Below are 25,405 nucleotides of genomic sequence, written 5' to 3'. Positions count from 1 at the left end.
AATCAAAACCAAGGAGGACAACTGGAGACAAGTAGGAAAATGCAGTAATGTGAGGGGAGAGGAATCTCACATGGTTCTTTCAGTATCAGCATTCAGGGAGTGGAGTCAGTTTAGGTACCTACACTTCCTCATCCATAAGAAGCTACTCAATATTTTTTTCTAAGAAGGGAGTTAATTTAGATGCAAAAATAAAAAAGTTCCTATTATCAAGGACAATCTTCTTTTATTAATAACTCCTACATCTTTTTCTGCCTGGATGGATACTACTATGTAAAAATCTTATTATATTCTGTTTTGCTACAATAATAGCCTTCTTTAATAACCATTATTTATGGAGGCTTGTAAATGAAGATGGTGCATTACAAAGGAAGAATTCCTACCCCGATGGTACAGAGGCAGGAGGTCATCGGATACATTCCTTTGCCTTCAAACCCACGGTGAGCAAATAGTCAGATTATAGTTTAGACTGTGAGTTTTCACAGACCCCAATACCCTTTCACAGAAATGAAGCCCTGATGGTCTTTGCACTATCAGGACACGTGTTGTGTACCTCAAGGTATTGGTTGATCAGAAATTTGGAGGATGAGTGCATGGATAGATTTGTTTTTAAAAGCATATTCTTTATTAAATGAGAAAAATTGGTTAAGATTTATTACTTAGCTACTGAGGAATCCAGTGATTTGAAAAAAATATAGCCAGAGAGGTTTTTGTTTTACATAAGTCGCTGTTTTGATATTGGCTATTTGATTTTTTTTTTTTTCATTTTTCCCACAGGAAGAGTACAGGCTCAGCCTCCTACCCTGTAAGAAATTTTGAAAGGGTTTGCCACACCTATGAAACTAGCAATTACAGTTTTCTTGATCTTGAGTTATAAATGGCTAAATGGTAACAATTTTCAAGGACTTTGGACAAAAACTTGGTTAGGATTCTTGGAACCCTGGGCAAAACCCTATTGCGTGCAAAATATTTAATGTGGATTCGTTCTTTTTTGTCCTGGGTGAGAATCAAGATTATGTTAAGTGGTTGTTAATAAGTTGAAAGTGGGAATTAATAAGTTCAAACATTTTTAACTTCCACATTTTTTGGAAGGTCTCTGGGATTAGAATTCCTAGAACAAGTAAAATGAAAATATGACATTCTTAAACATACAGAAGCATTTAATAAAAGATACGAAGCAAAAAATTTCTCCAAACCACCACTCCCTTTCAGGTAAATAAAAAATGGCAGGCCGGCACTGAAATGTACCTAGTTTTCCATTCCTGCCTGGAGAGTTCTTTGACTCCATCCCCTTGTGGCTGTTTGTATTTCAAAATGCCTTCTCATCAGTTCTCTAGAAACTTCAAATTGATAGAAGAAGCTAACAAGCAAACAGCCAACAAGCAGAAGAGAGTGAATATAATATCTTTTAGAAATGTGAATATACTGCTAAGCATACTAGGCCAGACATCATTTATCCTTCAGGAATTGAAGGGTTTTGATGCAATTGACCTTTAAATCAGACTGGGGAAAGGTCCAAAGGCAGCTTTTCCCTATAACTCTAGCCTTGCCAAGGGGTTCCAGGAAAAGAAATACACACTTTTTTAAAGCATTGATTTTTATGCAGATAGGTCCTCAATTCATATTGGGAATAGATGATCATCTGTCTCCCTATAGGAAAGGAAACATCAGTGTCTATGAAGCACGAAAGAGATAATCTCTGACTAGTTCTCTATTATTGACGTTTTTAAAACCAACTCTAACCTTTTAGCTGATAAGCCTTAAAGAAGTATTAATGTAAAAAAGCATATATGTTACAAAGAAAAATTTAAGCTGGGGGCTGGCCTCTTTTATAAGAATTGGTCTTGAATTGGTTGGTCCAATCTCCTGGCTGCAGGGGGCAGAAAGCAACTTCAAACTAGCTTGGGCAAAAATGTTATTTATTGGATGGAGATTGAATCTTCTAAGGGAAGAGTTAACAATTAGCCCGAAAGGCAATGGTTACACATAGCTCAGCTCTTACCTCCATTATCAGTAGCTCTCTCAGGCAGCAAGCTGCCTTCTCTTCTTCCTCCTCCCTGTGGAGAGGAATATGGCATACACGTGTTCCTGAGTTTCACTTCTTGAGGACTTCTGTACTAGAGAGGGCTGACTGTCTTTATCCAGTTTTGGCTTGAAAAATACCCAGGAAGAACTCTGATTGGTCTGGCTTGGATCAAATGTCCGACCCTGGTCCAAACAACAGCACCCTGTAGGATGGACCGTGTAAGAACACGGTGCACCCCAAATAGCACCACATGATGGGTATCAGTAGGAGAGCCGTCTCATAACCAGGGGAGAACATAGGGCAGAAGTGATTCTAAATGCCCACTAGAACTATTGTTTTGCCTTTTGTTTTGATTTGCAAAGTGGTACTGGCATGGTATTCTATTTTTAGAGAAGGAAATCATGTCAACAGGTAACTTCCCCACCGTTTGCTGAAATACTCATTTGGCCATCATTAACTTCATTTTGCACTTCTAGGTTAATGCAGGTACTTAGAAGTTAGTATTGTTAATTGTATGGACATCTGTGTAGTTTTGCTAGCCCAGCAAATCTTCTTCAGGTGACAATACCTAGATTTTCCTTCCTTCGGAAAACCCATACCTCCCCTATTCTCAAACTACGTGATTTATATGAAGGTGACACTATGCATCTGTCCAAGTGACATGCTAATAGCCCAGCTCTGGCCAGTTGGAATGCCATATTCCCCTGGCCAGTTGTAGTCCAAGGATGGATCGCCCTTTTTTTTTTTTTTTTAGGTGTTTTTTTTTCTTGTTGTTGTTGTTGTTGTTGTTGTTTTCTGGAACAGTTGAAAAACAGTCTGGGAATGCTTCTGAAGCTGGAAGATCCGAATGAGAATAAAAGCAAATGAGGGGACAAAGTAGAGTTGAGGGCTGGAAATTCCTGATAAGAGGGTTAAAAGTCCAGCCATGTTCAAGCAGGAGTAGTAGATGAGACCATAAAATTCTTCCCTTTCTCCCCCTTTTGATTATAGCCTGTTTGATTTCGATTTCTGTACCTTGTAACCAATGTGGAAAATAGGATTATTTTCATGAGTACGAGAATTCCTAGTTAGTTCTCCTACACCAGTTCCTCATATTCTGGATATCTATTGTTACAGAACAAATCACCACAAAATGTAATAGCATAAAGTAGTTATCATCATTTCATTTCTCTCTCATGGTTTGTGTGGGTCAGGAATGTGGGAAGAGCTTGGCCCAGGCTGTTCTCACTTGGAGTCTCCATGCAGTTTTGATCAGACTGTGGCGGGAGCTGGAATGGAGTAAGGTGGTGGGGCAGGAGCAGCTGGGGGCTGGCAGGGTAGCACTGCCTCTTCATGAAGTCTCCATAGCTCTGTGTGGACTACTTGAACTTCTTCACAGCATGGCACTCAGAGTGCTCAGATTGCTTATTTGGTTGAGCATTCCAGAACATTGGGTGTAAGTTTAATTACCTTCTGTGACCTAGCTTGAAAAGCCAGAGAGTGTTATTTCCACCATACTCTGCTCAATTGGTCTATAGGGCTGTCCCAGAATAAAAGGGAGAAGATATAGATGTTGTCTCTCAATGGAGACATGTCAATGAACCCATGTTTGAAAACCACCACCATGTTATAAGCAATTCCCAAATGGTGAGAAGGTACCATAGTCAGAATGATATATTTAAGTAGTCTTAGTTTTGTAAGACATGCATTGAATTTATACTTTGGGAGCTGAATTGACTTACTCAGATCATTAAGACACCACCAAACCTGGATTATTGAAAATTAAGTCAAGATTTCTCATGATCTTCCAGGCTTCAAAATTTCATTTTGCTCCCATATTAGGCATTTCATATTACAATAGGAACGGCATTGAAAAATACTTAGACTTGTATTACTTCTCTACTTCACAATTACTTATATATTGGTTTAATATTGAGGTGTTGTTTGGTAATTGGCACCTTAGTCAGTGTAGCTTCCAGAAGTGCTTAATTATCTTAGTGATGAGTTTAAGGAATTGGGGGTATCTTGTTTTATGGTCTCTATATAAAATAGCAATTAGGATGTGGATTTGTAAAACGTGATCTGGGTTATGGGTCTATCTCTTTGCCTCCAAGACTAGTCTTAGAAATCCTCCTTTATACTAAGTATTACCATGCAGTGAAAATCAGAATGCAACTCTTTTCAACTTTCTCCCAAATGGAGGAAGTCGAATAGATCTCGAACTAATTTTTTTTTTCTGTTTCAGAATGTAGCAAGTAATCCATTGGAATAAAACCAGCAGTTGAGTAACTCATGCAAAGGTAATTTAGAGCACAAATTAAATCTGTCAGAGTGGTATTAGATTTGCAAAAGCTCATAAATAACAAATGAAAGGTCACAGAGCTGTGAAAATGAGAGTGTACTTCTTCATAAAGAGAACTGGAGTCAGGGATGGGGTCCTCAGTGCGTATTCAAATAGCAGCACATAAAATGGAAGTGCAACATCTTTTCTAAATGTCTAGGACAGTCCAAAGGTACTGTGGACTCCAGAGAAAAGCGTCAAAGTCCTAGGAAAGACCCTTCGTATTATCTGAGCATGTCCAGCATCGTATTTGAGAGGCTTAGGGAATAAAGCTTCGTTGACTACTGAGAATCTGTACAGAAAAAATACAGCCCCCTCAGCAGAGCCCATATTTCAGGAATGGTTAGACTAATTGTGAATGCATGTAACTCATCTTTCATTTTTCAGTTCCTAGAATATAATAATAGAGTGAGTAGTGCTTCATGATTTACTGCAGGAATGTAAGCAGTTGATGGTGATATTAATAAACAGTTCTGCCCATTCTCTTTTCCTTAAGGGAAAGAGAGGTGGAAAATATAGCCCTGGCTACTACAAAGTAGACAAGTTCTTTTACTGTGCATTGTGTGCAGATTTTTTTAGTGCTATGTTGGGCTTGACTTGTATATGGGAACAAAATCTATATTTATAAAAAGCAATGTGTGGGCTTCATCAAAATTAAAACTTTTGTATGTCAAAGGACACCATCAAGAAAGTGAAAAGTCAAGAGGAAGGGAGAAAACATTTGCAAATGATCTGAGTGTCTGGATCTAGTGTCCAGAGTCTAGAAAATAGAAAGAACTCTTATAACCCAACAATAAAAAGACAATAACCCCCTTAAAGAATGAGCAAAGGATCCGAGTTGACATTATTCCCAAAAAGATATACAAATGGCCAGTAAGCACGTGAAAATATGTTCAACATCATTAGTCACTTGGGAAATGCAACGAGACACCACTTTACACTCACTAGGCTATAATAAAAACTATTTTTTAATGAAAATAAGGGTTGGTGAGGATGTGGAAACGTTCGAACACTGGTCTTTTACTGATGGAAATGTAAAATGGTGCAGTCACAGTGGAAAACTGATGGACAGTTCCTCAAAAAGTTAAACACAGAGTTACCATAAAACCCAGCAATCCCACTCTTAGGTATATACCCAAGAAAACTTAAAAATATGTCCACACAAAAGTGTGAACGTGAATGTTAATAGCAGCACTATTCACAGTAGTCAAAAAATGGAAGTCACCCAAATGTCTGTCAATGGGATAAATGGATAAACAAATGTGTTATATTCATGTACTGAAATATTATTCAGCCACAAAAAGGAATGATATACCCATTCATGCTACCACATGGATTTATCTTGAAAATATCATACTAACTGAGAGAAACCAGACACAAAAGACTATATGTTGTAAAGTTCTGTTTACAGAAAATGTTCCCAATAGGCAAATCTATAGAGATGGAAAGTAGATTAGTGGTTGCAGGGGTGGGGAGAGGAGGGAATTGGAAGTGGCCACTAATGGGTACAAGAGTTTTGATGGAAATGTTCCAGACTGAGTGATGGTTGTACAAAATTATGAATATACAAAAAAAAAAACCTCTACTGAAGTAATACATGCTTATCAGAAATTTTTGAGCATACAAATTAAGCAAAAAGAAAACCATTAAAATTATCAGAAATTCTAAACCATTTTGGTGTTTTTTCTAATCATACATAAGCCTAGAAAATATATACTTCCTCTTTTTTTTTCTAAAAAAAGAACAATTTCATGAGTAAAGTGTGTTGGGATAATCAAGTTTCAACTATTTTAAGAATTTGGAAACTCTAAACACATGTGTGAGCACACAAAATGGAGACATGTGCTTCAAAGGGATATAAGAGACCTATGCTCTCTCAATATCTTTTATACAAGTAAAATCTAACTAAAGCAGAAATGTAAAGGTCATGGAGGTGGGACATAGACCTTGGAGGGTGGCTTGGAGGAGATATGGAGAGAGTGTAGATGGGCATCACCCATCTGTTTGCTTTGTTGATGAAGGATGGCAGGAGGTCACCTGGGTCTGCATGAGCCTAGGCAATATTATAATGTTGGTGGCAAGACGTGCCCTCCCCTATCTCGCACCTGCTTTGTCCCTCCCTGCCTGGCTGGCCATGGGGCAGATGCTGGGGAGAAAGAGACATGTGGATTGTGATTTGTCATACATAGTAGTTCTGGAAATTGTTATATTTTTCTGATTTAAGGAAAGTGAGCTGTGTGTTGAACCCAAATAAATGGCACCATATTTACTTTCAGTTAGAACACAACATTTGCATCATAGTTACCTTTACCTAGAAAACCACATTGACTTTAAAACTACATTTTGAACAAAACAGTAGTAGTAAAAATATTGGGAAATATTATACAGTATTTACCCTGTGATGGACATTATTCTTAGTGCTCTATGCTATGTTACCTAATTCTCGTAATAAACTTTTGAGGTAGGTAGCATTATGATCCTCATTTTGCAGATGAAGAAACTGAGGCACAGAGCGGTTAAGTAACTGACTTAAGGTTGCACAGAAAGAAAGCATTGGAGCAAGGTTTCAAATCCAGGGGTCTAGCTCTTTACCTCTTTGCTCAGATGTAGCACACACATGCTGTGGAATGAGGGTTTGTGGCTGGTAGCCATGCTACGGAGATAAGGTAAATTTCAGATGGCATTAAATAATGCTTAGTGTGAGTACCGTGCAGAGGGAGACCTTTAAACCAGTAACCGAAGGAATACTGTGATTGAGAAATGCTTTAATAAATGCACTGTTTGGTACATATGAAGTATTGGTGTGGACAGTGAGGTTCACATTAAAAAGAACTTAGGTTGGCAGCTCGTTGATACTTAATGTTAGGTTATATCAAAATAAAACCCGATAGCTTTCCTCCCCATCCCTCTCAAATTGGGCCCTGCTGCAGACTGTGAGGAGCTGAGGCATGATGATGCAGGGTAGATTTGCTCCTCAGGTGCAACCATACCTGGCCACAGTGGATGTAAAATGGAGCACTACTGCGTTCATTTAAGATGAGATCATGTTGGTCTCTGTCATTTGGCGGAGGAGAAATACCATGAATATTTGTTTTCTTACCGTATTTTTCAAACAAGTGCCTAACACGGTGCCTGGCAGCCACACTCATTAAGGGAGCAAGCAGCTTATTCTCCTCTTGAATGCACATTCGCCTGGGGAACCAAATGTAAACGGAAGATGGGGAATTAGCATGAAATTGGCAAGGCTGGCATCATCAAGCTGCCACAGGGTGATAATTTCTACTCTTAATTCCTAATAGTTTGTCGATTTTTTAAACAACAATGAATGTATCGATCCATCTGGAGTTCATATGAGTGCATTGTGTATTGTTTGGTTTTGGTTAATCTTCACAATTTTTAATTAAGTTATCATAATACTATTCATTTTGTATTTTCCTGTTCTGTAATTTAAAAGAAAATACTTATGTCAGTTGTTGTGTCTATTTGAGTGTTCTATTTTCTGTATTTATTTTTATATTTTCTATCCTGTTTTGATTAGTATTCATTAATATCTGATTAGTTCATATTGATTTTCTGTATTGATTTTGTTTTATAATATATTTACTCTTGATCTATTTATTTTGACAAAATAATTTTAGGATTTTGTTATGCCTTTTTAAAAATCTCATTGAATCTTTGTGTTAAAATTTGTAAACAAAATGTCCAAATGGTGTTGGTTTTTTTTTCTCCACCAGTTTAAAATAAGGTGAATATCTAACATGACCCCTTTTGTGGGCAATAGAATGATGGTATTTGCAAAAGGGTGGAGCCTGAAGAACAGACTCTATAGGAAAGCAATAAGATGGCAAGAAAATAGCACGTATAAATTAAGATATATATCTACATTCCTAGTAAGTTGGACAGTTGAACCCTAGTAAAAAAATTGACTGCTCTCAATTTTAATTGAAAAGGACAGAACCAGAATAAAGGATAAAATGATGATTGCTTAGTGCTACTGGGATCCTTTGACCTCATTTTATTAGTTTAAGTTTATACACCTTGAATCAGTCTTTGGAAGAACAGAGTATCGCCTAGAGTTTGCAGATGTGGAGTCAGTGGCCAGACTGTCTCCGTTTGAATCAACTCCTCTGCTTATTTGCTGGACTTCAGTTTACTGAAAATGGGTAACCCTCATAGGGTTGTTGGGGGAATTAAGTGATATATTTGTAAGGGCTTCAACAGCAGCCGGCCAATATTATTAGTTAAGGAGATTTTGAGCTGTAAAGGCACTTTGTGTTTTGGGAGAGGCCAACTTACCTACATTTCTTCGCGCCTCCCCCCCGCCCCCCACCGCGAATATGAAAGCCTACCTTGTGTAGGTTTGCTTGAGCACTATGACACAGGACGTCTGCACTCTCATACCTGGCTTTCACCACTATCAAGGAAATGCTTCTGCACTTTTGTACTTGACTTATTTATTGTTGCATTCTGGCAGACATCCCCTAGCCTTCTGGCAAAATCCTCCTGGATTTCATTAAAATTCAATCTCTCTTGATACCATCTCTGCTGGATATTAGGGGGGATGGACACCAGTGGAGCATTAGCTACCTGATTCGGGATAGATTGGGGCTGGAATGTTCTAAGTGCTCTAAAGTTACTGTTTCTAAAGTTTCTCTCCATGTCTATCCACTTTCTTGTGCCTTTGGCTCCCTGTCTCCCTCCAGCCCATCCTACCAACACAGGAGCTCTGCCAGGTCTCTCCTGGTTTCCTCGAGTGGGACACTGAGATGAGTCTTATTTTATATTTCAGGTGCGAGTTCTCTCCCATTGTCCCAAGTCCTGGCTCCCAGGCCCCCTGTATGAGTGACGCCTCAGTCTGCCATGGAACCTGGCCCTGCCCTGGCCTGGCTCCTGCTCCTGAGCCTGCTGGCGGATTGTCTGAAAGCCGCTCAGTCGAGAGACTTCACAGTGAAAGACATTGTCTACCTCCACCCTTCAAGTAAGACTCTGTTCTCTTCACTGCAGAAATGTCACTTTGCTTTGAATAAGATGTGAGTTGAAAATGGACAGGAGAAGGCAGCCTTCCATGCAGGGGAACCTTGGATGATTTAATTCGGGGGTGCAGGTGCTACTGAAGATGTTGTATGTTTTACCCTCGCCTTTTTGTAGGGTGTCTGTTTTTTTATTTTAAGGCAAATTGTTAAGGCTTGTTTCCTCTGTTCCCAGCACAATCGCTCTGATTCTGAACACCCTTCCCTTTAACTTGTGCCAGCTCTCAATCAGTTATCAAAGTGAACCGGCATGTCCCAGGAGGAAGGTATTTGTAAAAGATCAGTCCTTTATAGGCAAGATAATAGCTGGTCTTCCTGTCTGTGCATCTGATTCTCAGTTTCAGCTTAATTGCCTCCCACAACTTCCTATTCCCTATCCCTTTTGGTTTCCTGTGTTTAAGAATCATCTGGGGAGTGAGTGCATAATAATGTAGATGCCCAGATCCCTTCCCTGGGGTGTCTGACTGCACATATCTGGACAATACCCATGAATTTTTGCTTTTAGCAAGAATTTCAGATGCTTCTGTTACATATTCTAAGGATCACACTTTGGGAAACACAGAAGATTTACTTGCTGTTTGGGTCTCCATCTCTGTATTTATCTTATCTTTTATTTCTGTTTGAATCCTCTTCTGCATTGCCCCTGTGGTGGTGAGAGCTGGGTATAATGGGTATATATTGACCTTTAGTATTCGCCCTGAGGTGTATTATTCTTTTGAAATGTTCTGTTCAGCAAACATTTTTTGAGTGTCTGCTGTGTGTCAAGCGTAGTGATAGGCATGGAAAATATAAAGGTAAATAAAACATAGTTCTTGCTTTTGAGGATCTTATAGTCCACTAAGTGGAGACAGCAACATGGATTCCTTCAGTGCTACACGGTTAGAATGATTAATGTGTATGTGTTCTGGTTTAGATGAGAGGTGTTCCAAGGAATGCACAGGGGCTTGGATCTTGGGTCAGCGGCCAGCTCAACTGCTTTGTAGCCTTCTGGCTTGAAATAAATTCCCTAACTTTGTGAAGATTAAATAAAGGAATGCATACAAAGCACTTAGATGTGTGTGAGCCAACATAAATGCTCAATAAATGTTAGGGGAATCTTATTGTTAATTTCCACATTTCTAGAGTTGTTGAAATAATATACATCCTGTTGCATTATTTTGTGGACTAGAGATAATATCCATAAAATAGTAGGCACATATATAATAGGCAACTGGATGTTTGTTGCTTATGATGTTGTAATTGGCTTAGATGGTAAACTGAGGTTCCTGAAAATGCATCCCTCTAATTTTTTAACTCCAAGTACACTTTGACACGCAGCAAATAGTTTCTTCAGTCTTACTGCTATTGTGTACTCTCACCAGTAAAAGGCTGGTGCCTACTGGTTAATTGTGTGGGAAGATTCTCTGGCTGCTTGTTTTTGGAGGGCTGTTTATTTTAGTAACCATGAAAAGAAGGTGCTTTGATACTTGCTGTGTTTTTTAGGATTGCCTTTTGTTCTTTTCTCCAAAGAGCCATGCTTTTTTATTAGACTTGGTGAACAAAAATCTAAATTTCAGTCTTGGTTTTGATTGCTAAATCCTTCAGCTTCTGTGGGGCTTTTCATCTGCTTCAATGACTGACTCAGTGGTCACCTCGCTGAAAGACAGGCCTCCTCTGAGGCTGTGATTGTACACAGAGTGGGAAGGGAAATCAAGGGGATTGGATGTAAGTGAGCAAGAATAAAACAAACACACACACCACTTCTGTGCCAGTCTTAGGGGGGATCAGTGCCTGGGTTGAGTAGGCCCCTATCCGAAAAGTCCATTTCGGAATGAAATCTCTGAAGCATGGGCTCTGCCAGGCCAGGGGAGCAATCACTCCTGCTCTCTAGAAGTTGGTGGGAAAGTTTATGTGGCCTATGTTAATTAAGTAGGCCATGGCCTGATTAAAAAGAATTCACCATATAGAAAAACTTGGTGGGGTTTTCTGATATGATTTTGAGATATGGACGATAGAGGATGTCATTTCGAAGCTAGTAGATTAGACATAGATGATTCACCAGCAGTTCTGGGCAGAGTTTTTTTTTAGAGCCTCCGTGACTGGTCATGGGGAGTAAAAATTCTTACTGTCAGTGATTCCTACTGCACATTTCCCCCACACTATTTCAGAAGTTTTTGATGTTTGTTTGCTTGTTTTTGCACTTTGATTTTTTAAAAGGTCATGGTCCTCTGCCCCTGAGCAGCACCCACTAGGCCAGGTTTAGATGGAGTGATCTCTCTACAAAGAAGCAGGTTTCTGTAGAACATAGACCATAAAAAATAGATGAGGGAGGTGTGGGGTTATTCTGATTTTGAATTATTGATATAATCACCTCACTTTGTAGATGGAGGCACAAACAGCTTTTCTGGGGTCAGCGAGAGATTCAGTTTCCATTAATGTTAGCTACTGCTCAGAACCTACCCAAGGAGAAATCAATGATGCCAGAGATGTTGAGAAGGCACACAAGTTTTCCACACCAGGCAAACAAACTCGTTTGCCATGGGCTCTGAGTAGCCCTAAGAGGTCGTAAGGGGGCTGAGATTGAAACCCTGGTTGGGAAAGTTCAGCATCCCATGACTAATCTCCCTTGCTCCCTGGTCCCCTAATTTTTGGAGATTCTAACATTTAAAAGAAATCAATTTTATGGCTTTCAAATTTGAGGCACTGTCCTCGATAACATTCTTTTCTATAATTTGTTTTTCTTTTCTTTTCATGTGAAAAATGATGAATTTCTTCCCACCCTATAATTAAAATACCAAAGACTAATAAAACATTCAAAGCAGGAGTTAGTATTCAGAGAAATGGAGTGACTTATTTGGTTTCTAGATGTCACACGAGATCACAGAATTTAACATCCTACGTGGTTTCAACCTGTTCTTGGCCTCCATTTCTTTACTTATACTAGAAACCTTTCCTGAGAAATCCAGGTTTCCTCTGGTTACATATTCTGAGTCTTTCCTTAGTCACATTGAACAAAGAGCTATATCCCTAGAGCAGGCTTGTTTATGCCCACATAGTGAGCCAATGACGTTTTTGCATAATTCCAGACTATGCAAGTTTTAGGGAGTAAGGGCACTTTCTGGAAAGGTACCAGGAAATGCATTGCCATCAGAAATACATTCATAGTATTCAAGTTATACTGACAAGATTTTGTTGCTAGATAGACTGAGAAAGAAGATCAATTTATTAGATTTCTAGAAATTTTACGTTTGCATCCAGTTTCCAAAAACAATGGAAATTAACTTGGCAAGAATAAAACAAGTTTGGATGCATTACCTATCAGCATACATTTTAAAACAAGATTCCCTTCTCACCACAGTTCTGGAAACTGAAGGCCTTTGTCCAGGCAGAAGTTCCAAGAGATGGAAACAAAGATGAAATCTCTTCCATCGCCTTACGAATGAATTATAGTCGGTTGAACTATGGCTGACCATGAGACTTAATGGACAGATTACGTTACAGGAAGTAACTGGGCACTTTGGCGTTTCTTTTTTTCTTTACAATCACCTACTCTTGAGGGACCAAGGACTTATGCCCTGAAATACAGAACACTAAGCTTATTAACTCTGTGATCAAGAGCCAAATTAGATTCATTCACAGCTGGGGCCACAACGGTTTGAAACTCAACTTGCTCTGTAATGCTTTGAAGTAACAAAGAAGAAAATAACACATCTCTTAGGAACCTCCTTCCTTTCTTTTAAAAAAAGAACTTCTTTATCAGATGCAGTATCAATTAGCAAGTTACTGGAGACAGTTGCTCATCTGTAGACCTTAGTTTTGGTTAAATATTTCCAGAGGGAGGAACTTAACCATTTATGTGGTATTGTGCTATAACTGGCCGCTTAAAGCTGAGTCTGTTTGTGGAGACAGGTCATTGAAAAGGGTTTGATTATTCACTGATCAGTAGTACCTCCCAAGGTGCAAATACAAGTTCCTATAAGCAGTACGAGGCTGTCATGGTTGACAATCACACAGATACGAAGTTGTAGATTTAAAAGTAAAACTCACCGAAAATAAGATCATTTGATTAATTGTAAGTAATATGTGCTGATAAACGCATTCAGATTCAAATGATTTGAACGAAGCTTCACTTTGCTACCATAGGGCTTTAGCCCATATTCCTATTTAAGTTTTTCTATACTTTGGGTTAATTGCAGAACCCAGGCCTGTGTAAGAAATGACAGTATTTAATTTAATATGTCACTCGTCTTGCAAAAGATCATTTTGAAGAATCTATTAAATAATCCAAATTTGGGAACACTACAACCTATTAGTGCCAGGTTCTCAATAAGTTTATTCTTGTAGTGGCTGGATCATCAATCTTCATTCAGAGTTCTTAATTTATCTCTTTGATGGGAAAGTTTCCAGGAATCACTAGTCCAACATTCCAGTGAAAAGTTTTACTGGCTGCAGTGACAGACAGATAAAATTGGATGCTTTTGTGAATTAATCATGCAAGCTGAAGTGGTACGGCTAGCTTGCAGTCAGAAACCTTGGTGAATATGATGATAAGTTTTTGAGAAGTAGTTTTCTTTGACAAATCATTTACATCTTTTTTTTTTTCCAAAACTCTTACTTGGAGAATTCTTCAAATTTTACCAGCTGCCTTGAAGTTCCTTTAAACTTAGTTGTGTACTACATATTTTTTAAATTATTATTTTCTTAATATTTATTTTTGAAAGATAGCATGTGCAAGTCAGGGAGGGGCAGAGAGAGAGAGGGACAGAGGATCTGAAGTGGGCTCTGTGCTGATGGCAGAGAGCCCAATGCAGGGCTGGAACTCAGGAATCATGAGATCATGACCTGAGCCAAAGCTCCACCGACTGAGCCACCCAGCTGTCCCAATATATGACACATTGATAGTGTCATATTTGATAGTGAAACTATCAGATTGATAGTGAAACTATTTTTTTAATGTATCCGATAGGACAGTGTCCTAAAATATTTCATATGGGTTTTCTCATAACAATATTTGTAAAAATAAGCTAATTTAAGGGTCCATAAGAATATTTAATGTCTTTGGAATTCAGGAAGCTATTTGTGTTTAATTCTTCAGGTGTGCATATCTAAGTAGAATCTTTCAATACAAATGTAACCCACCTATCTTGATGGTGGGATGTGGAGACCTAAAAATTATTTGTGTGTGGTTTTACAAAATAGTTTACTTCTGTTTTACTATAACTGTATATTAGGGAGAACATGTTTCCCCACAGTGACATTTCCTCATTGGGAATGAAGCAGTTGGATGGGAACGTCTTGGCCGCTCTCCGTCCCTCACAGTCTAAGGCAGTCCATTAACTCACTTTCATTAAGCTTATGAACTTGACTCACCAACTACTTGCAGGAACATAGTTGGCCCCTAAAAATGTCCAGTTATTTGTCTTTTTTAGACAGTTTGAGTTTTGATCATGTTAGGTTATTGACTGTTGTCAGAGTCAACTGTGAGATAATGCAAGCCAGTACAAGGATGCCAGCTCTTCTATGCAAGGTGAAAAGCAAAGTTAAATCTGGCCCATAATTTTGGCCTTAAGCTGCTGCCTCCTCCTTCATTTATTTTTGATAACATACTTAATTGGTTCCATGTGGGCAAAGCAATTTACCCTGAGATGATTATTTCCACCAGTGGGATGTGCAGGCTCAGCCATCTGCGAGGGAGAACAGTTGGCTCCTGCAGATGAAGTGTTTGAGTGTTTGTAGTTTTCAAAGAGGCCAGGTAATTTTACAAATTAAAAAAAAAAAAATACGAAAGTTCTGCTTACGAGAGGCAAAACTCTGAGTAAGTAAAAGCATATCAGTGCAAGTAAGAGCGCATCAGCGAAAAGGACAGTGACAACCTGGCATTCCTGGCATCCTCTATGGATGCTCATCCTTAAATGCCCACCAGGCCCTGCATGCGTTGGGCACTCTAGAGCATGACTCACCAGACCCCCCTGTGCCTGAGCATAAATGAAGGCAAGGATACAAGTACCTTTAGAGTACTTGTACTCTTCAGAAGGCAGGAAGGGCCAATTAAGGGGTGGAGAGGGGGAGGGCTAGGAGGGCCTCCTGGAATTACCCATCCCTCAGACACAAGCTAAAAGCCTGTAATGCCTCCACATCCACATGTGCCCTCAGCATGCTGCCCCGTGGACATTGGATATGGGCCCAAGACAGCCCTTAGGAGGGTCACCTCTGCACAGCATAGATTTTAGTAATGAAGACTCTTCTTAGCTGATACTTACCGTCCCCAGGAATTCTTAACCATATCAAGTCAACCAGATAAAGACATCAGATTGAATCAGAGAAATCGCCACTTTTATAGGTCAAAAATGGTCAAACATAAGGAAATTTTTAATGATTCAACCTAATATTTATATTTACATATCGACATAGCTATATAAATGGACACATAAAAATGAATCACTGGAAATCTAGTGTGCCTATTTTTTTTTCAATGTTTATTTTTGAGAGAGAGTGCAAGCGGGGGAAGAGCAGAGAGAGAGAGACGCACACACACAGAATCTGAAGCAGACTCCACACTGCCAGGGCAGAGCCTGATGTGGGTCTCAAACTCATGCATAAACTGTGAGACCATGACCTGAGCCAAAGTTGGATGTTTAACCAATTGCGCCACCCAGGTGCCCCTAGAGTGCCTATTTTTAATTGAAATTTTTATTGAGACAATTGTACATTCATAAGCAACTATAAGAAATAATATAGGGAGATCCCATGTTTACTTTACCCACTTTCCCCCAATGGTAACATTTTGAAAACTATAGAATAATATCACAACCAGGTTACTAACATTGATATAGTCAATCCACCTGTCTTATTCAAACTTCCCCAATTTTCCTTGTGTCCATGTACACATGTATGTGTGTGTATTTAGTTCTACACATTTTCTCACATGTGTAAGTTTATGTATCCATCACCAAGTCAAGACATTAAATAGTTTTAATAGCGCAAGAATCGCTTCTATAAGCCTCCCCTCCCCCACCTTCCTCTCACCCTGCCCCCCAACCGCTCCCATCCCTAACCCCTGGCAACCACTAATATTGCCTCCATTTCTAAAATGTTGTCATTTTAGAAATGTTAAATAAATGGAATCATACAGAATATAACCTTTGGATTGCTTTTGTTTTCACTTCGCATAATTCCCTAGAATTTCATTCAAGTTGTTGAATGTATTAATAGTTTACTTTTATTGCTAGTATTCATTCCATAGTATTGAGGTACCGCAGTGTGTTTAACCATTCATTCATTGAAGGACATCTGGATTGTTTCCAGTCGTGGGCTATTACAAATAAAGTTGCTGTGAGCATTTGCATATAGGCTTTTGTGTGACTTTTAGTTTTCATTTCTCAGAGATAAATGCCCCAGAGTGTAATTGCTGGGTCATATAGTAGTTACATGTTTAGTTTTGTAAGAAACTGCCAGATTTTAGAATCCTTTTTAAAAAATGAAAATGTCTACCTTCAGGATTCTGTGCTCAGTCTAAAAAATTAATTTTTTCTCTTGATCCTTTTTCTAGCCACGCCATATCCTGGTGGATTTAAGTGTTTCACCTGTGAAAAGGCAGCAGACAATTATGAGTGCAACCGATGGGCTCCAGACATCTACTGTCCTCGAGGTAAACTCTCAGTATACAGATTGGGGTGCTCATGAGTGAACAGCCTTGTTGACTTTGATGCATAGGTAGAGAGAGGCATGCTTGAAATCTCAGCCACTTCTCTTGTCTAAGGCTATTAGTAGATCTCTTATCATCAAAGGTTCTTAGAGACATCAGCTAATCATAGGATTGCCCCCTTCCTCATGAAGCAGCATTGGAGTGCCAGTAGAGGTAAGTGCTGGCTTTGGCTGCCCTCTTCCCCAGCCAAAGGGAGGACAAGAGGAGAACAACCAGCCTTTTGGCCACTCTTTGAAGCATTAGTCATTACATAGTAACTTCCTTTATGTAAAGTTTGAATTGATGTTCATATAAAGATCCCATTTATTGCATATTTTGCCAGAGGCTTCTATTCTGAGACTGCATGAAAGCTAGAATTCTAAATGCCATCATTGCACACACACACACACACACACACACAACCCTGAGCTATTTAAGCCATTAAGTTCTTTTTGAAGGAAGAGATATATGCCCAATTGAAGCATGACATTTTGACCCAAAGGCCCATTTCAAAATGAAGTAGATGCTTCACATCCATATTTGTATCTCTTTTATCCTTTTGAATAAAAAGATGGTTATATTTAGCTATGGAGTCACTGTTAATTGGCTATTTTAATTTTGGAGGAGAGTTGGTTCATTTGATGGAGAGATGGTGAGGACAGAACATTTTATTGACAAATGTTTGAGTGAGTAGATGGGCTTCGCTGATGACTTAATCCAGTTGTTAAAATGACTGAACACACCAACCCTGAATCTATTATATTTTTACATAATGCAGGAGTCTCATACCCTAGTGGAAGGCATCCTGTCTTCCCTGGAGGACTGGACATTGGGAGAACATGGAAAGTGCAATTAAAAGACAAGTGTCAGCTGCCTAAGCCAGTAGTATTTTGCCCATGAACTTCCATCTAGGCTGCCCAGTAGAAACACTTATGGGTCTCTTCAAAATCACTGGCCCTCCCTAGACCAGTGGTCCTCAATCTCCAGCATGATGAGCATTCCCTGGATGGCTTATTAAAACACAGATTTATGCCTCTCCCCTTGCCCCATTCCTGATTCAGTAAGTCTGTGATGGGGTCTGAGAATTTGCATTTCTAAGGAGTTCCCAGGTGATACAGATGCTGCTGGTGTGGAGACCATATGGTAAGAAAAGCAGTCTAGGGAACTTGAACCTGCATGTCTGAGATGAGGGCCCTGCGCTGGTGTAGTTCAGGATCACAGGTGATTCTAATGAATGGTCAGGGACAAGAACCACTGGGAGCACCTCCCCCCACTAATAAAGAGTGAAAGGTACTGTTGTCATTTCTAGCTTCCTCTTGTTTACTTTTAGGTTGAGATGTTAATGGGGCCCCAAAAGACCACAGGGAAGAGAAAAACATGGAGATGCTAAAGATTGGCTGATTCACAAGCTAGATATCCAGCCATCCCGGTAATCAAAGATAAGTCCTGTCTGCATTGCCTTCTGCAGTCCTGTGCTTATTTTGGAATAAGCCAGTGTTTTTCTAACGTTTCTCCAGCAGAGTGAACATTTGGGTAGGTTGCTGATGGATTTGGTTTAACCACCACTTCTCAAACTTGATGGTACATTGAAATGGGGGAGGAGGGACGGGATTTTAAAACACTGATGCCCGGTCCGTTGTCAGGGATTTATATTTAAATAGCACGGGGTATGGCTGAGCACAAGGATTTTTGAACTCTCCCTGGGTAGTTCTAATATGCAGCAAATTTGAGAACCACTGTAAACAGCGACTCTGGACAAACACAGGGTGATTTGCTTGGGTAGCCAATCAACTTTGGGATGGTTCCAGCAGGGACAGAGCTGGCAGATTAGCTTTTGAAACCATTGCCACAAGTCAGACATATTCAGAGGAAATGTGGCAGTGCTTTCCTCGGTATTGCCTAGCAAAGAGGATGCAGAGGACAAGGAGGGATCGTGAACTGGTGCTCTCAGGCCTTGGGCCAGATTTCATAGAGGCCCAGTCCAAGTCTGATGGTGTGCAAGTATATCCCTGTCACAAAGGAAAAACAGGTGACCAGTAGCACTCTGCTTGAATTCCTCTCAGGAAAAGAGGAAGATCCCTTCTGATGCTTTCTTCAAAGGTCAAAATCTATTCTTCCAAAGTACAGATATCTGAAAGTATCACAGCGTTCACACAATTTCCCCCTTTCCCCTTTTTTCCTCCCACTTTTATCTTTTTGTCCTTACATTTATAAGGATAAATGGAAAGTGTTGCCCTGTGGGGCGCCTGGGTGGCGCAGTCAGTTAAGCATCCGACTTCAGCCAGGTCACGATCTCGCGGTCCGTGAGTTCGAGCCCCGCGTCAGGCTCTGGGCTGATGGCTCGGAGCCTGGAGCCTGTTTCCGATTCTGTGCCTCCCTCTCTCTCTGCCCCTCCCCCGTTCATGCTCTGTCTCTCTCTGTCCCAAAAATAAATTAAAAAAAGAAAAAAAAAAAAAAAAGAAAGTGTTGCCCTGAGGCTTCATGACACAGAACCACCACGCCAGGCTTTTAGGGGGTATCATGCAGTGAAAGATAGGAATCTTGTTTCTTCGTTCAGGGAGCTCCCCAGTTAGGGGAGATGAGATCTGAAGGTATCAAATGTCAAAAATATCAGGACAAAAGCAAGTACCAAATGCAGCCTGGCGTTCAATGCTGTGGGAGCTTATGGGGACAATTACTCTGTGGGGACTGAGGTGGCCAGTGGCAGCATTGTGGGCTGAGAAGAGGCAACAGCCCTACGAGTAGGCAGCAGAAGTAGGATGTTGAAGAAGACGTGTCTTCTGAGAAGTCACGTGACTCAAAGGTACGGAGATGGGATTCCCAGGTGTGCTCCATGGACAGGGAGAGACCCGAACTAGGTACAGCAACTAATTCGTGTCGGAGAATAGTAGGAGCAAAGTGGTGGAGTTTGTTTATTTTTGTGAGGCCTTGAACATCAGGTAAGGAATGAGGACTAAAGCTGTAACCTGAGAAGAAACGAAGCCACGGTCAATTTTCTTCTTCCTCTGGGTTTTCTCCAGATTTTTCTAATGATGAAAATGGCATCATTATTATTAGATTAAAATATGAATTGCATCTAACTACTAAAAACTACTGACTGACCCTAGATTTATTTTTTTCTGTTTGTTATTAGTTTGGAGCAGCTATAGGACTACCAACAGGCTTTGTAAGCAGGGCTCAGTAGCTGCTATGGAAAAACATCCTAGCTTTCTGCAATATTCCTGGGTTTTTGTTTATTTTTATGATACATTTAGCTAGGTTTTAAGTATCACATGATGTGAAAATAACTTGTTGAAAGCAAAACAACAACAACAACAACAACACAATTTTATGTAGGTATTTAATCTTGTCTCCATGGAATAAGCGCACTTTCCAAATTGCGCAGGGGATTGCCTGGATCTTAAGAATTTTCTAAAACTGAACTCAGTCAAATGGATGTAAATAGAGACTGTTGTATTTTAGCAGCTGAGGTAAGCTTGCTTCCAGAGTCAACAGACTTGTTGCGAATCATCATTTGGTAAAATAAGCATCCAGAAAGCTTCATCCTAACTAGAATCACTCTGTAGGAAAATGGTGGCATCAACCACCTTCCTCTAGCTAACTCAGGTTCCCTGTCACTCTAACTTTTCAAGTGTGTGTTAGGCAAATATTTTCTTCTCCATCACTTTGTTAGTGCTTCCAGCACTTAACAGACTCCTGACACCATAGTCTTGCCTTAGAACATGAGCATTTAAGAGCCCTCCGTAACTGACTCTCATCGTTTCACTTGGTTGGCTTCTATTTAGGCTTTGGTCTCTGAGCACTTCCTGTGCAATAACTCTAGTCAGAAAGGATCTTGAAATTATATTATATGAGGGACCAGTTAAAGGAACTGGTGAAAGCAAAGAAGAGTTAACAGCATGCCCTGAGTTCACAGATTTTGCCTATGTGCAAGATTAAAAGCTCCTTGAGAATGGGGCTATCTCAGTGTTTATTAAGAGTCTCTGGAATTAAATGTCAAGTCAAAAACATTATAATTTTCAAAAAAGCTCATTCTGTAGAGGATGCCTAAGCAGCCAAGGCTTTTATGTTTCTTCTTGATTATGAAGTACAGATGCCTCCCTTTGAGGCAAAATCTTCCCTTGAAATTACTACTGATGCAACATCAGACCGAGAGAAATCTCGAGATAGAGGGACACATATCCTTTGGGTTCTGGCTTCTGTGCTGCTCACAGCTTTTCTGTAGAAGTCAAGGAAAAGCTGGACATGACCCTGGAAGACTCTTCATATGTCTGTCTGTTATCTAGTGTAAGTAGGAAATACATAAATGTGGTCCCCAGCATAACTGAAGACAAGCTCCATGGTTACATGTTTCCAGGAAAGACTTCTTTATTGTTGACTTCTTTCAGATTGAGCCCAGGCTGAGACAGTTCTTGTGTTTTACTTTACCCGAGGGTGGATTTTTTTTCTCTTTTAGGCAATCTTAGGATATAGTCCTTCAGGGTTTCTACCATTCGATAGGGGTCTGTACTCTAGCTCTAAACCCCATGAGGACCCCAGGCCTTGCATCTTCTTATAGTTTATCTGTTAACATCTCCCAGCTCCGCCTCCATCCTGGGTAGAGAACTCAGAGCCTAGTGCTGGCTTTTGGAATTTCCTTCACTTTCAGGAGAGTTCATTTGTATATCTATAGAAAGTATCGGCTATATATTATCCAATACTCTTGGCTGCTATGTAATGAAATGGTGTTCAGGTGATCTATTTTGTCATATTGCTAAATGGAAGCCTTAGACTTCCTCCTTTTTCTTTTAAGTAAAAATTTTTAACTTAAAGTTTAACATACATACCAGAAAGTGAATAGTCATAGGTGCTGAGCTCATTGAATTTTCACAAACTGCACAGGCTGTGTGTCTGTCACCCATGTTAAGCTACAGAACCTCAGAAGGCCACTAGGGTCCCCCACTCATTACACCCTACCTCTCAGAGGTAACACAGTTGTGACTACTATCACTGAGCTATGTATCCAGGGAATCACAGAATGTATCCCTTTCTTTTTCTCATTTTCTATGTGAAATTCATCTATGTTTTTGTGAGCCGCATAGTTATTCTCTCAGATGTATAGTAGATCGTTATACGAATATGCTAAAATTCATCCTTCCACTCTCAATGGACGTTTGGATTGTTTCAAGGTTTTGAGCGTTGTGGGCGCACTTGTCCATGTATTTCGGTACACGTATGTGTGCATTTCCGCTAGGTCTATCCCACTGGGGTTGCTGGGCATGCAGCAGGCGTGCTTTGGCCTTACCGGATACTGCCTAGTGGTTTTCCAGAATGACTGTACCAGTTTATACTATCTGCAGCAGTGCCTGAGAGTGCCAGTTGCTGCACAGGCTTGCCAACACTTAGTGTTAACAGAGACCATGGAAGCTGGAAGTTAATGGAATGACATTTTTAAAGCGCTGCAAGTAAAGAACTGTTACCCGAGAATTCTGTACCGAGACGGCCAGCCTCACTTCTCCATATATCTATCCCATCTCTCCCAGCTGCCTGCTGGCTCTGAATTCCTGTTTGTGCCTCCCAATTCCCTTGAGAGTGACAGAGGCTCTGCTCAGCTTCTTTGCCCTTAGCAGGGCTTTCTGCTTGGCTTCTCAGCCTTCATGTGTGCAACTTTTGAGTCAGCAGGTGCCTTGAGGGGAGAACAAGAATAGAATGTCATGCTCAACTCAGTGTGCTGTTCGTCTCGCTGATACCTTGCTCTTCAAATCCTGTCTGCCTTGGTAGCTCACCTATGCTTTCACAGAGATTTTTGTTGCTTTAATTTTATCTGGCTATTTTATTCTGTTGTTTCTCAGTAAGAAGATACAAGCTAGTTCATTTCAGCTGGCATTGTGATGCCCAGATTTACTCTTTACTCTTTTATTAGAACTTTTCCAGGGGTGCCGGGGTGGCTCAGTCAGTTAGGCCTCTGACTTTGGCACAGGTCATGATCTCATGGTTCATAAGTTTGAGCCCCGTGTCAGGCTCTGTGCTGACAGCTCAGAGCCTGGAGCCTGCTTTGGATTCTGTGTTTTCCTTTCTCTCTGCCCCTCGCCCACTCATTTTCTTTCTCCCTCTCTTTCTCTCTCTCAAAAATAAATAAACATTTAAAAGAACTTTAAAAAAAAGAACTTTTCCAGTAATTTTTAACCCCAAAGTTATATCAGCCTAAACAAGATGGCTTCCTTTTGACACCCTGAAATCATCTAACCTACTGCAATTCAGTGTTTTTGCCCAAGTATTTTCTATTAACATAATTGCCTCAGATAGGAAGCATCTATTTGATGTTTTTGTCTTATCACTTTTATTTTAACTACTGTCCTCTATAAGATCCTGTTTACCCTCACTGCTTTTGTATACCTCCCCAACCACCTTTTTGGTCTTTGCCTGGTTACAAGCACATAGCTTTAAGAATTTCAAAGATTTGCTTTAAAAGAGAGATTCCTCAAGTTAATATGTGACCTGTCCTTAGCAGGTATGGAACATTTTTTTTTTTTTTGAAAAACAAGACCAAAACAAAAACCAAGATATCATCATGGAAGCAGCACCCTGATTAAGAAATGGATTATTTTCAGTAGCCCAGAGGCTTCTTACATGACTGCTTTCAGCTACTGTCTCTACCACCAAGGATCCTCTTATAGGCTCAGTAGTGTCCCCCCCCCCCCCCCCCCGCGACCTCAAAGTTCACATGTGAAACCTAATCCCCAGTATTCCTGAATATGATTGTAGTTAAAGATAGGGTCCTTAAAGTAGTGATTCAGGTTCAGTGATGAAGAGGAGATTAGGACACAGACTCGCACAGAGGAAAGACCATGAAAAGATACAGGGAGAAGTGGCCCATCTGTGAGCCAAGGAAAGAAGCCTCAGAAGAAATAAACCTTATTGACACCTTAACTTGGACTTTCAGCCTCCAGAACTGTGAAAAAATAGATTTCTTCTGTGTAGGTCACCTAGTCTAAGGTACTTTGTTATGCAGTTTATATACAATCTAGAATTACCCTGAATCTAAAACCAGACTAAGATAGTACCAAAAAACAACAAAACAAAAACAAAGAAAAGCCACGCAAAACCCCCTGAAATCTAATATTCCTTATGAATATAATCACAAACACCCTTAATATAATATCAACAAATAAAATTTAGCAATATATAAAAATAAGCCTGACCAAATAGAGCTCATTTCAGGAATGTAGGTCTGCTTCAATATTTGAAAATCACCCAGTGTAATCCACGATATTAACAGGCTGAAGATGAAAAATCATATGTCAGTATCAACTGAAGCAGAAAAAGCATTTGGCAAAATTCAATACCATTCATGATCAACAACTTTCAGAAAAACAGTATGAGAGAAACTTCCTCAATTTGATAAAGAATATTTATTTTAAAAAACCCGTAGCAAACATACTTAATAGTGAAAGACAAAATACTTCCCTGTTAAGATAAAAAACTAGGCAAGGATATCACTTTCATCATTTTTATCCAATGTCCTATTGAAAATTCTACCCAGTGCAATAAGGCAAGAAAAGGAAATGAAAGGCATACAGATTGGAAAGGAAGAAATAAAACTGTCCCATGTCACAGATGACATGATTTTCTAAGTAGAAAATCTCAACACTTCTACACAAAACCCTTAGCACTATTAAGTTCAGCAAGGTCACAAAATACTAAGATTAAGACACAAAATTCAATTGTACTCATATATACTATCGATTAACACATGATCATTGAATTTAAAAATATAATACCACTTATAATGGTTCAAAAAATATTAAATGCTTCAAGGTAAATGTAACAAAACACATATAGGACTTGTATGCTGAAACTATAAATGCTAATGAAAGAATTCCAAGGAAATTTAAGTAAATGGAGAGGCCACGTTCATGAATTGAAAGACTCTACATGGTAAAGATGTCAAATCTGTCCAAATTTATGTGCAGATTTTACACAATTCCTATCAAATTCTAGAAAAATTGTTTGTAGTTCTGGACAAGATTATTATACAATTTATATGGAAAAGTAAGAAACAAGAATAGCTGAAACAGTTCTGAAAATGGAATTTAAGTGGGAGGAACCAATCAATCCTCTTTCCAGAATCATCATATGGCTACAGTAATCAGGACTGTGGTATTTTCAGAAGGATAGAGACATAGATCAATGGAACAGAATAGAGATTTCAGAAAGAGACTCTCAAAATATGCCCAACTTTTTTTTTCCAATATATGAAATTTATTGTCAAAATGGTTTCCATACAACACCCAGTGCTCATCCCAACAGGTGCCCTCCTCAATACCTATCACCCACCCTCCCCTCCCTCCCACCCCCCATCAACCCTCAGTTTGTTCTCAGTTTTTAAC

The 25,405-nt window shown here is 39.6% G+C and overlaps 1 protein-coding gene across 5 annotated transcripts in view; it reads left to right on the top strand.

Annotated features, from left to right (window-relative positions):
* Positions 1 to 25,405, top strand: part of LYPD6 (LY6/PLAUR domain containing 6) — a 124,435-nt gene that overhangs the window by 87,034 nt on the left and 11,996 nt on the right. For 4 of the 5 annotated variants that reach the window (XM_058715327.1, XM_058715326.1, XM_058715325.1 and 1 more), the window contains 2 exons: positions 9,133 to 9,321; positions 16,902 to 17,000. In XM_058715327.1, coding sequence (XP_058571310.1) covers positions 9,204 to 9,321; positions 16,902 to 17,000 — 217 coding nt within the window. In that variant the 5' untranslated portion in view covers positions 9,133 to 9,203. Of the gene's footprint in view, positions 1 to 4,284; positions 4,303 to 9,132; positions 9,322 to 16,901; positions 17,001 to 25,405 lie in introns of those variants that run through there. The other variant, XM_058715329.1, reaches the window with a different exon arrangement.

This window comes from Neofelis nebulosa, chromosome 2, assembly GCF_028018385.1.
Source record: "Neofelis nebulosa isolate mNeoNeb1 chromosome 2, mNeoNeb1.pri, whole genome shotgun sequence".
Taxonomy (NCBI): domain Eukaryota; kingdom Metazoa; phylum Chordata; class Mammalia; order Carnivora; family Felidae; genus Neofelis; species Neofelis nebulosa.
The sequence above is the reverse complement of the archived record's forward strand: the minus strand, read 5'-3'. Positions and strand labels throughout refer to the sequence as shown.